Consider the following 13818-nt stretch of genomic DNA (forward strand, 5'->3'; position numbering starts at 1 on the left):
TAGCTGGTGAACATAGTGGAGCATTTAGGAGTACAAGAGTAAGCAGCAAGAACATGAATGTTAGGCTCACAGTTTTCATCTGAACAGACCAGCTGATCATATTCATTTTTAGGCCTCAGTATGTAATGTCTGTATGATTTTTAGGTTGTTATAGATGTCCAACCCCAAGTAGAAAAAGGAAAAAGACGCAGCTTTAAGTGACAGTATTTAATAAACAGCTCAAGGCTCCGTAATGTTGCTGCAAATGTACACGATTGTCTGGTACCTTTTTATAAATTATGAGGTGGGAATCAAAATAATCAGAGGACAATGGATCCTGCAGGAGAAAAGATATATTCTCATCAGCTTTGGTTCCAGGACACCTGAATGACTTAAGTTACTGATTTATTGAAGCCATTCTCTTTCGGAGCCTTGTGAACCTCACTGGCATTGAGACAAAGAATGATGGAGTGGACAAAATGAGTGAGTTCAACCAAGAGTCACAGGCAACAACAGACAAATGAGGATGTCAGCTCCCAGACTGAAGATGAGTCACATTGCAGCAGAGTAATCAACATAATGAAAAATGACGTGCTTAATGTGAGACTTTGTCTCCTCAGTACATTGCTACAGTCCTGCATAATTGTTACTCTGTATTGATTTTCCGTTAATGATCTGAAAGTATTGCTTTATTATCTGCCACTTATGAGAACACGTATTTACCCAGCTTTGATCTGCTCTGTCCTTTCAGCCTTCATCCTGGGTTCATTTTCTTCTGACTCCTTCACCTCTGTGTTTTGCCACAGCTTTCAATGAAGGTTGTCAGTCCAAAATGATTCATAGTTTTTGAGGACACTTTATTTTAAAGTCATAAATAACAAAAAGTGCTACAGGCAGTTATGTCAGCATCAACAAACACTGTTATCTAACAAATGTTTGGAAAAAAATGAAACAATATTCCCACTACATTAAAGGATTTCTAGACTATCATGGAATTTCAGAAGCTGAAATTCAGACTTGTGTTTGTTTAATTCCCTGGTGGTATTACATGATTTTACAAGGTTTTCCAAACAGGTCTCATAACAGGAATATATTGTGCTCCTCTTTGTGGCATTGATGGTCTGGAAACCAGGACCCGATGCATGAACCTCTCTGTAGATTCATGACTGAAACGCTGTGTAGATACAAAGAGGTCGAGTTCCTCTCCACAGAAATATAATTTGACTGTCACAACACTGATGTTCTCTAATAAGACCACATAGGCTTCCTTAAAAACTATCTATAGACTCTATAGTGTCAGTTACTGGTCACATGCACCTGTAAACCATCAGTAGTGATGATATCTGACTATCATCATCACACTTCAGAGAGATAATCAGAGATTTGGGTGGAGCACTTCAAGCTTCACCAGTGTTTGCCTTGGTAACAAGGCAAACACAAAAACATACAAGGAAATAGAGTGGATAGGAAGAATATTAGTACGGAGAACGCAGAAGTGATTGGTTGAAATATGCCTTTCACTAGCATATTAAAGATTACCAAACAAACAAAAAAAGAGACACTAAAAAAACTTGACTGTAGTGTATGCTGCAAATTTTTGACCTTTTAGACTCATCATTCTCATTCATCTCCCTTACAGTACGTATCCTCAATTTCATCTATCCCTCCTTGTTTTCCCACTTGCTTCCAATCTCCCTCTCTTCTCTCTCTCTCCATGTGAGATGACTGAGTACTCAAGTCTATAACAAGAACCTCTTGTCTCGACTCTCTTCTCATCAGGCAGAAGAACTTTGCCCGCGGTATCGAGCAGCAGCTCCCAGATGGCATGGTGGTGGCATCGGTGCCAACGGAGGTTCAGTGCCATGAGGAGCTGTCGGACCCTGTGCCCGACCCAGAATACCTCACAGGTATGAAACCATATTTCATAGCTTGCACCTCCATAATAGTACTTCATCACTGGCCTGTTGGAAATCCCCATTACCCATAAAAAAGGACAATAAGTGAGACCTGACCCTGAACCCAGTTTGAGCTTGGTCCAAACCATATTCAGACTAGCTTGGTTCTGGTATTTTGGCAGCATCTGTGTGTTAATATATCACCCATATAACACCCAAGTTGATCCAGGTGGACGTCCTAGAAGCTCTGATCACACGGTGCATTCAGCAAGAAGTTCATATCCCACTAATGTGCAACGGAAAATAGGTTTTAAAAGAAAGGAACAAAACACTGCCCAGATTCTGAAAACAACATACCTCTGGCTCTGGCTGTTGCCAGCACAGAGGCATATTGTTTTTGGGTTGTCCATCTTTACGGACATCTGTCCCATTCTCATGGACACAATATCTCAGTCATGCCTTGACGAAACTTCAAATTTGGCACAAATGTCCACTTGGACTCAGGGATGAACTGATCAGACTTCGGTGGTCAAAGGTTAAGGTCATGGTGACCTTGTAAATGCAATATCTCTGTAATGGCTTGAGGGAGTATCTTCAAATTTGGTACAAACATTCACATGGACTCAAGGATATACTGATTAGATTTTGGTGGTCAAAGGTCAAGGTCAGTGTGACCTCACAAAACGCATTTTAATCATTACACACAGCAATTATAACAAATGCCACACAAATGGCTAATATTTTATGACTAAATAAACAGGGATGTAATCTGAAACAGTTGGAGGAGGTATACAACCGCAAGGCAGTAATTCTAGTTTATAAATCTAACTTGGAAATGTTATGAATTAACTTATCAAGGGCCTCATTTATAATCTCTTTGTATCACAAAACGGGGCTTGAATGATATGTATCTCTTCCCATGGAAAAGTTGGGATTTATAAAAATAAAGTTGACAGGAGAACGTGCACATCTGTATGAAACTCTGACATACTGCATAGTGAAGTAGTGAACAGAAGTCAGATTATATAATGATCCTTATCAAAGATTTACTTCCTATCAGACAAATAATCGGATAAACACTGAGGCCCTCAGTGATATGTGGTTGTAGCTGTATACAGACCAAGTCAACTCTTTACCATTAACATCTGCAATTCATTACTTTCCACATTCCACAGCACAGCTTGGTTGTTGAGTGCACCGCAGCACAGCTGAAATGGCACAGATGATGCCAGAATGTGTCAGGTGGCAGATTCTGGGAGGTCTGGCTCACCTGTACCCAACATCAAAACTGAATATCCTGCTGTTTTTTGATCTCCACCACATTAACTGTTGAAATAATCATCAAATTGCAGCATATTTCTTTATAAAATTGCGGAACAAAGCAATGTTAGATTTCTTACAAAATCTTCAAATAGGCTTGGACCGATGTTTGATAACATTGAATATTGTGAGATTTCCCGTCACGTGCAATATTTTTCATGTTATTGTTTTTTACAGTTTTGCACAGTCTGCGCTGCTGCTGAGTCTAACCTTCATGCTGCTGCTTTGCTTACTGTATGTTATACTGTGGCAAGTGATGAATATAACTTTGAACTGCTGTTTAGTGACAGCATAGCTTATAGCTGAAACATAAAGTAGAATAATATAATTACGTATTATAAAAAAAACAACTGGAAAATAAAATGCAACAATATTATTTTATTATAAACCCCTGCACTCCCTCCCCGATGCAATTATATTGTATATTGCAATATTTGAGCCAGACTGTATGGAGATATTAAGTTTTGGATATCAAGCCTATCATCTAATACTGTGAGTATTTGACTAACTATAATTTTACTTAGTTTTCATTCGTCTGTTTGTTAGTGTTGTTTGTTTCGTACAGAATCATCAGAGTGAACATGGCTGTGTTGTCATTGGCACCATGCAGCCACACAGACTGCACAAGAGACACCGCAGATCTGTCACACTCTGCCTTCTCTAGCACCTCACCTGACACCCCTCCACTTTGCTTCCCTGTGCCCCTGTGGGTGGTCCATACTCAGCACAGCAGTGAAGGCACCCAACCTGTTTGACCTCTTGTCCTCTTTGTTGCATCAGCTGCTGCCATTACATAGCAATATGTAGATCATGAGGGATTTGCATTGACCATTGATGCTTAATTGTTTCTGATTTAGTCGCATGTATACACAGTTTTACGAACCTAGTTTTCTTGACAAACTTTTGCCCAGGCTCGTTTTCATTAATGAGGATGCTGGCAAGTCACAACATGCTGATACTGAATGTATCTCTGAATTATAAATTGATAATTGATAATAATTGATAATATATTTCATCAGTTTACCTGCAGTATCTGCTTTTGTGATATAAAATCTGTTGGAACAACTAAGGCATGATAAAACCTTGATGGTTTTGTTTAGACACTCACAACACGACCCCTTAACACTTGTTAAGGGGTCGTGGTCTTAGTTTAATTCTGAAAACAGTGACTTGAAGCCCCAGACAGGCCATGCTTAATTTAATGAATAAATCCAGTCAAACCCTAACCTAACCCAAAGTGCTTTTGTTGCACAAAGGGATGGGTTGTACCACCACTGTCCGAATTCATTAGTCGATGTCATTAGAAGCCATCTCTGTTCTCTTCATTACCAGTTTGGCTCATGGCAGCGACGTTTGAGCAGCACACAGCAAAGTGGATTAAAAAGAGGAGGAAAATCCTTGGCTTGCTGTAAATCAAGTGATTCCAGAGTGCCTCCGATTTGTATCATCCATCTGGATGCATCATTATCTACATAGTTTGACCTAACTTTTTTTTGCTTTTATACTGTAAATTTTTGAAATTATGTTGAGCGGTCATGGGGGTATGTGTGTTTGAGTATGAATGAAATCAGTTTGACAGAAAAGTTGCCTGTAAAGAACCACTCCATTTTGACATAAGTTGGAAATAATATTTTCTTAATGCTAGAATTTCAGCTGTACAACATGCAGGAATTTTGTGAAGAGCAGCCATGTGTAATGGGGAGGATACCCTCCAGCTCTGCCAGCATAGGTAATAACCTTTTTTTCTCATTCAGAGTGCAGTAGAGAGTACTATAATAGAGAGTGTAAAATTAATAATTATATTTTAGCATATTTCCTGAAAATGCTTCATTCAGGCAGCCTGCCGGCTAAGTTTATTCCAGACACCTGTGTAACTGCCTAAGTGAATTGCCTTACAGTGGAAAGCAGCAGATTGCAGGCTGGTTTTATCGCTTGTTGTTGATATAACAGCAGAGGTACAAGGCCAGTCAGGGCAGCAATTCAAAACTGCATCATCTGAGGTTGCGTCAAAGGTGATGGACAATCAAATGATGCCAGAGCAGCAGTGGTTCCAACTGTCATTTATTGGAAACTTCAGAGGATATTAAAACCGTCTAATCTAAATGGATCTTCTGCTGTCACATCCCTGAGCTGCTGTCCCTCCTCTGTCCCCCTTCTGCCTGCACAGCTCAAACCATTTTATCCCTGCATTGCCCCTGGGCTTGCAGTGCACACGGCCCAGAACAGAGCCCAACGTGGCAGCACTTCTCTTGTGGCTCTGTGTTGGGCCTTTGCTGCAGTCGTGGGCTTTATTGAAGAATAATATCATGAAATGAGATATCATTTCGAACCATACAGCTGGGTGCCACAGAAGCACACTGAGTGCTCTGGGGCGCGGTGGTGCAGTTTTTCCACACTGTTCCCAACCAATGCAAGAGGTGAACGAAAGCCTGGTGCAAGAAATGTACAATGTAGTGGTCCAAAGACAGGGAGGTGGAACGATGTGAAAATCTGTCGTATAGAGAACTTAAGCCCTGATGTTACATTTAGGGTAGCTGCTGTTCTACTAGTGTCTGTTGTTTCATAAAGTTTGTTTCCAGACATGTTTTAAACTCTTGTGTGGGCCTCAGTCAGACCCAGACTCAGATGAGGAGTTTGTTATGGCCAAAATCTCTGACGAACAGATGTATCAAAAAAGTTAGCATAGTTATCATCTTAAGCATTACTTGATTATACTGTTTGTTAGCTTGTAACTGGCAGTGGCTGACACAATGTTAGTAGTTGTGCTAATGCAAACTCTCTGTACTGACAAAGTTATTTATTTATTTATATATATATATATATATACTTTTTTACATGCATTTTTCATTGAATGTTATTCCCCCTCTTGTGTCTCCTAATGCTAAATGTGAAGCTAGAACCAGCAGGCAATGAGCTTAGCATAAAGATTGGAAGCAGGAGGAAACCACCACCACCAAAGAGTCTGCTCTTTTAAAGACAAACAACATTCATGACCACAAATACACAAATGATACATGTAAAAAGGCCTCATTAAAACATTGCCTTTATCATGGTCCTTTTGAGCCATATCAATTTGTTTATGATAGAGATGTTGATGAAAATAAAAATAAAAACAGACCACATGTTGCTTGACTTTATTGCTATGACCATAAGGTCCATTTACTAGTTTCCTGTGGGGCTCAGATTTGTTATCACATGACTTAACTTAGTTTTCTCAGTGACAACTATGCAAACTGAGTAATCTGGAGAAACTATTGCTTCCAATGTAAATGAACCTTTATGAGCAATTCTGCAATTCAAACAAGTTTAGCAATGATGTGATTATCTGTAGCTGAAGACGTGAAAAGCAGCAGTAAAATAATGACTCATTCAACATGCATGCATCGTTTTGTTTTTTTCAATGTCATACATTGTTTCTCTGTAACAGTGTTGGATGGCGTGAGGAAAGAAGGCATTACTCTCAAGCTCTTTTTGTATTTAAGATGCTCAATAAACTGACAGACTGTTCCACTGTCTTGTCAGAAATGATGCAAGTATCACATAAATGCCTCATGAAAGCTGACAACCATTCACTCAGTATCCATAAATGTACCCAGTGGTGCTTCAGGCATAGTAAATGTGTTACACAGCAGAATTGATATTTTGGCCATATACTTACTTTTATACAAGCATCACATAAAACACCAAGAACAGCTTATGATATAATGAAATACAGTTGAATAGCTCTGAAATATGTACTTCTTACAGTGTCCTTCAGTCAATGTTATTGAGTCATTTCATCATTGATAAGCTATCATAATTTACCTTTTCCTGTAATTGTGTCCACTCTCTACCTGATGTTTCTGCTTTTGAAACCTTGTATTCATGTCATTTTAGCAAAGAGATAATGGGATTTTTATTGAAGCCTTAAACTATAAATGTTGGCCATAATCAGTATTTTTTTTAATATATATAATATAGCTATGGATTAAATTACTGTCTGCATTTGAAAGGGGTCACACTTTGTGACAAATTAACAGAATTATTACCTGACTCTACATTTGCAATCTGTGCTGGGGAGCATTTTAACATCTTTTAAATTATTGTTTGGTTGTATAGGCAGTAATTTTAACGCTGTAAAAACCTGCTGTGAGCAGCATTTAGCAGCTAAAGAGACTCCAGCTGAGTCAAAATGTTGCTCCATGTCTGCTGGATGGATAAATATGCAAATTGCCATTTCAACTTAAAAGGTGATAATATGTCAGTGTTGTTACGGTTTGCTGCTCATTTTTCATCCTTTCATGCTGTACTTACAGAATTATAAGCAAACCAGATGCATTTAGCCAGTCAAGAGCTGAAAGACACCAATCCATGATTAAAAAATAAATTTAAAAATTTAAAAAACACAGTGGAGTTCTGGATTTTCCCCTGATGTCCCTGCTTATTTCCACAGACTTTTGTAACAGTTACGCTGATAGTCTTTTTTACTTTTTCAACTTTTCAGTTTTGGCACCTGAAATGAGAAAGAACAAGTTTTTTTCCCAAAACAGTTCAGGCCAGAAAGTTTTTTGAATGCCAGCGAGTCACCAGCTGGCAACATAATCATTGAGTAACTGGGACTGATCAGCAATCAGTCAGCAATCTTGTCACCCCCTACGTGGAGATATTATGGTCATTATGTTCTGCGGGGCACTGACAATCTTACCTGTTGGCCCTTCAAAACAGATGGCCCGTCATACGCTCATTGAATTCGTTCTTATAAACATTTGCTACCTCTCAGCTGCATGACAGCAAGTTGTGTGAGGGCAGAGGAGAAACTTGTTTCAGTGGCAAAATCTTGGCCAAGAAAGTGGTGGCACCATCCTCATGAAGTCACCTGGGGCATTTTCTCACCTTACTGCACCTGTTCTCTTGGCCTCCACATTTCCACTGAGTGCACAAACACAAGTGTCCAATGCAGAGCTCTACAGCGCCAGCTAGCTGGCACACTGCCACTTCCACCCGTCTCCTGGCAGGCCGTCTGCATCATTGCTGCGCCTGCAGTTAATTGCGAGGCTCAGGTAATTGTCCGTGGGGTAGACAGACGTGCAGAGGTGGCGTCAGCAAGTGGAACGTCTGTTGAGCTGCGATGAACGGATGCCACCCCTCCATCCCTTGCTGATTCGGCCCAGTGTGGTTGCTATGGTCAGTGTATTTGTCACAGTGTCAGCATTCCTTGTTTCAGCCTCCTCTGGCCCTCGCAGGGGTAAAATCATTCATCTTCCTATTCATCTGTGGGGTTGAAAGCCATTCATCATGAGGCCAGAGACCTCCATCAATTATTCCGATGGGAGAAGGAGTGAGGAAAGGGAGGTTTTTGAAAGGCAAATACATCTTGATTTAATTGGAAAGCAAGTATGCTCAAGGCTGCTAAGCAGATTTCCCCCAAGATGGAACTTGGGAGATAACAGTGCAGAAGAGAGAAGATAGAGAATGAAAAAATAGGGAGGAAAAGAGACAATAGAGCAAGAAAGATGGAAAGAAAGACAATGGAATTTTAGAAGATGAAAGAGAAAAGAACAAAAGAGTAAAATAGGAGCTAACAAGTGAATGAATGACACACATTTTTCTCCAGGCAGAGGGAGAGCAGAGCTGGGATGAGGGAATCCATTGTTGGAGGTCAAAAGGGCAGCAGGGGGGCTTGACCTGCTCTCATTCTCCACTAGCAACCATAATGACACTGCCTTTGCTCTCTGCAACACACACATCATATCTGTATCTTTTAAATGGGTGTCTGTGTGCACACGCTGCTGTATGTTCAGACGACTGTAACGCAGCAAAGAACGCCAAGGGAGAAATAGTCACCCCTGCCAGTCACCACGGCTCTGCAGCCGCTCTCCTGTCGTTTGTCATCAAAGCCGCAGATTTCTGCTTATAGGTTCGGAGAAATAGCTGACACAAGAGTTTAGGTGTTCAGAGGAAAAGTTTCAAAAGAGAGAGACATAGCTGGAGAGTGCTGCTGAGGATGTTCTTTGGAAGTTTATACATCTTTTGAGGAGAATCTTTTTTTTTTATGTCCAAATTGATGCAAAGTAAGGCATCTATGACTTGGTAAAAGTGATAGTGAGTCCAACCTTGGGTTGCCTTTGGTTGCAGAACATTTGTCAGTTACTTTGTGGTAAATGATAAATTGCAAATTAGTTTGGTGATATGCACCACTGAAGCACAGCACAACCTGAAATGGTAAAGGCCCTAAGGTTGTTTCTGACATATATGTTCAGTCTTAAAGAGGGGCCCTGTGCCAAAATTTATTTATAATACCTTTAATATTTCAGGTCACATTTTGTGTGTTCTCATTAATATTTGTTAAAATTGTGAAATTATAATTACACAATTTGACACATAGGAGGTGGGAGGGGTGGGTGTATAGCAAGTTTGACTCAGTCAGTAAACTTAACTGTAACCATCATCTTTTCCTGGTCTTAGCCATACTATACTTGCTGTGTTACACAGTATATATACTGTATAACATTTGCATAAAAAAAGAAAAGAGAAAATGCTATAATATTGATTTGCGTGTGTGGAGATTTGGTGGTTTGTCATAAAAAGAAAGAATGAAAGTGAATGGTGCTCTGTCACTTAGAAACTTTGTTTCAATACAATTAAACCACAATAACGTACAGGTTTTGTAGGACACATTTTTTGTTATTGCAGTTAAGTTGTACAGAAAATTAATTTTCAGGAGGCAGGGTTATGCAGGCAACAGGTAACTTAAGCTTTCCATCAGCAAGTTTTAGATATTGTTTGTATAAGCTCATTTATGTTTTTTCTTTTTTGTGTGTTTTTTTTTTTTTTGTTTGTTTTTTTTATAATTATTTTTTTAAATTTTTTGAGGTTTCAGTATTTTTTATACATAATTCAGTTTGGTAAGCATCATACAATACAAGAGGCTTTTAAACCCCTGATATACCCTGAAAAAGCATGTAGCGCTCTACACGGCGATAGCAGCCCCTCATATTTGATTAAAACCTCCAGGCAAAATTCATCTGAGGTAAGGCTTTTTTTTATTGACAGGATTTGTCTTCTTATACCTCTGCTGATTACATCATAGGAACATCTTGCTACTGGAACATTTATTTATTTATTTTTTTTCCATTTTGTCATTTACAGTGTTTGGTATGTATTTTTGTGAAGTGAAGGCGAGACTTGCGATGGTTTTCTATCATGTGTCCCTGTAAAATGTGAAATCATGGCACTTCACTTATCATCACTGATCATCTTTCACACTGTGTTTCGGGCCTTGAATATATGTGGGCCTGGAAACACACTTGAGCTGAAATGTATGAAATTACTGTTGGATGAACTTCAAACTTTTTCTATTAGAATTTGACTTGACATTTATGCTGAAAGGTTAAGACACAAAGTTAAATGCCAGTTGCTCCAAACTCAGCTCCTATCCATTAATAATACATGGTTATTGGTCCAGATTGTAGTTTAGGGTAATGAATATCTTTGCAATCAGTGCATTTTAATATTTAGAGCCTTGATTAGATTTGAATTGATCACACAGTCCTCTGGAAGTGAGCCTCTTAATTTATTTAATTATCTTCTCTTTGTCAGAGCGGACCGACTTTCCCTCATCAAGGTCATCCTTTGTGTTACTGTATTCCCCTCATCTTGTCATAGTCAACCTGGTCTCTCCTTGGGTTCTGCCCATGGCCCCTCCGCACACTCCCCACGCTCCAAGCCTTTAGATATGTCAGCACTGAGATGGCACATAATCTATATTTTATAAGGCCTTGATATAATTGGTGGCAGTGAGGGAAGGTCATGCCTTCAGGGGCCCACGTCTTTCCCCCATTGGTTTTCCAGACGTAATCCTGCACTCTAGTCAAGATGCGGATTAGACACGATGAGGCAGATAAGGCAGTGAGTTCGGTGTCACTGGTTTAAGGGGAGTGGAGCTGCAGAGTGTGCTGGAGTGCAGCAATTATTCAGCATGTATGTACTTTGAAAACATGTGGGGGCCATAATTTATTCAGCACTGAGACACATTTTGGAGTGAATTCTTAAACACAACAACAGTCATGTCTCACAGGGCTGATTTGGTGTCAGAATTGTGAAAATAACTGGTGTATTTAGGGAGTTTGGTGAGATAAAATTTATTAAATGTGAAGTTTTACAAGAAAATCATGTTTGAAGCATTTTTTTTAAGATCGTCATTTTGCTATTTTACTTTTGTGGTACGATAAATGTTGAGCAGCACAACTGTAACTTTTTTTTCCTTTTCTCTCTCCTGTTACCAGTTTACCAGTTTAACTCATCTGTTATTATCCCATTATCTTTGGAAAGTATACATCAAATCAATACGCTAATCAGCCATTTAAATGCAGCAATGTTTAATTAGAAACTGTTACTCATTAACTGCTTATTGTTGCATATAAACTGTAGCAATGTAACATAATGATGTAACATTAATAAAATGAAGATTTGAAAAATCAGTCAAAATCAATCAAATGAACACAATCTCAATTTTCATTTAACTTCAAATTTCAAATCAACTTCAATATCCAAATTCAGTAATCACTTCTACCTAATGCAGGGCATTTATGCAGAGAAACATACAATATGAAAGAGTAATGTACTATAAGCATACTGTCCTTCTTTCACAGTTCAGTTTGATATAGTTGCATTTTATGATTATGGAGTAATTAAAATGTTGTAGTTGTATGGATTCTACTTGACTGTTTTGAAAATCTACACATGGACCTCTGTTAGAACCACACTAATACAAGAATACAACTTAGGACAAACCTGGAGACTAGCTGAAATCAAACAAAGACACAACAAACCACACACAATCAGATGGGGGACCATGGGAGAAAATCTTATCAGGTGGGGGTCTGTGGTCTAATTTGTTTAGGGATCCTTGATGTGAAAAAGTTTGAGAACCACTGCATTAGACAACATACTGAATGACTGGTCAGTAACCATTGAGATATACGCGGGAGAATCACACCTGCTGTGTGTTCTTGTACCAAAACAAACTACCCGCAGCTTGCACTGTTTGTATTCACTGCAAAATCACAGTTTAGGTGAGAGACTGGTGCGGACGAGTGTCACCATCATGTCGGTTGCAAACATCAAACATGTTTCAAAAAATGTTTGAGACGGAATGGCAGTGACTGGATCTGAAGACCTAAGATTAGACTTCACACATCACGCACTAAATGATTTTATCTGTCGTCCCACCCAGACTGAAAACTTGGAGTCTTGGTCTGTCATATTCATAATTGGTTGTTAATTCATAGTTGGTCATGATGTGTGTCCCCGCCGTCATGCTAGCATAGAACACAAATGAGCAGTGTCACAGGACTGCTTTAAGCTCTAAAGCAATGTAATGTTTTCTGTTTGTTTTTTTTTTTCCCTAAATTCCTAACTTCATGGCATGTGACTCAAAATGTGCTTAGAAGCCAAGCATGGGCACTCACAGTAGATTAGATGTATGGAGCGGATCACAGCAGCATATGTGAGTATTATCCTGGGGAGTATTTGTGCTAGTCGGATGTAGGGAAATGTAGCCTTAGCCCCTTTTTAAAAGAGTTTTGTGACCAAATGATTGTCATTGATGACATTATCTCCTCAGCGGGCCCTAAAAAAATTAAGACATCTAGAAATGTCTGCATACATTAACAAACATAAATATAATAATGGAAGACATTCAATAATGAAATCCAATTTGAATTGTTGGCTTGTTGTCCCTTTACAAATTTTTCTCTTAACATACTGATATAATGGCAAGGGAAAGTATTTGAATCCTTTCGAATTGTTTTTCTGCTTTAGTAAATTTGGTCATTTCTGTGATCTGATCTTCATCTAAGTCACAAGAACAGCCAAAAACTTGCTGTGCTTATACAATACTGTCTACAAGAAATCACATTTCTGTATGGCTACAACAACTGCAACAGCAAATAAAAAATAATCGCTGGCTGGATATGTTCTGAGGCAACACATGTCTTGAGTTAATGAAGCGCTACATTTCTTAACAGCAGAGTCAGTAGATGGATGGGGTCGATGGCTGGTATAGAAAGCTCACAACCATCACGGCAGAGACTAGGCTTGGGCCAATATTCAGTAATATTGAACATTGCGGTATTTCCATTTCCAATATATTTCCATATGCCGTATGCAATATTTTTCGCAACACTGAAATACCTCATAATACCTTGGTGTGTGATCAATAAAACTTTGACCTGCTGTCTGTGGCAGCATTGCTTATTCCTGAAAAATCAAATATAATATATATTGTTTAAAAAAAAAAAAAAAAACACTTGATAATAAAACAATAATGAAATTACATATTATTAAAAAAGAAACAAAATATATATTGCAGTGTTTGGCTGGACTATATGAATATTGTGAATGAATGAATGGATGTGAGACGGGGGTTTCACATCCATAGACTTGTCTGTGGTTCAGCTTAGACAACAAAAGTGTGTTGGTTAGAGTTTGGGAAAGATTGTGGTTTGTCAAACATATTGTGTCTGAAGTCATAGTGCTCAGTGAAAAACCAAGAGGTAGTTTTTTTCCAAACATATATACATTTGTGTGTGTGTGTTACCAGTTCTTCATTATGTTAATGGTAAATGTAATCCAGTTACATTTC

At 38.8% G+C, this 13818-nt stretch overlaps 1 protein-coding gene across 8 annotated transcripts in view; it reads left to right on the forward strand.

Annotated features, from left to right (window-relative positions):
• The window catches only part of astn1 (astrotactin 1), a 415092-nt gene that overhangs the window by 213162 nt on the left and 188112 nt on the right, over nt 1–13818 (forward strand). For all 8 annotated transcript variants that reach the window (XM_071490448.1, XM_071490449.1, XM_071490451.1 and 5 more), the window contains one exon: nt 1759–1886. In XM_071490448.1, the coding sequence (XP_071346549.1) occupies nt 1759–1886 (128 nt within the window). The remainder of the gene's footprint in view (nt 1–1758; nt 1887–13818) is intronic.

Source organism: Trachinotus anak, unplaced genomic scaffold, assembly GCF_046630095.1.
Source record: "Trachinotus anak isolate AG129_WGS33_773 ecotype Australia unplaced genomic scaffold, CSIRO_AGI_Tana_v1 ptg000012l, whole genome shotgun sequence".
NCBI lineage: Eukaryota > Metazoa > Chordata > Actinopteri > Carangiformes > Carangidae > Trachinotus > Trachinotus anak.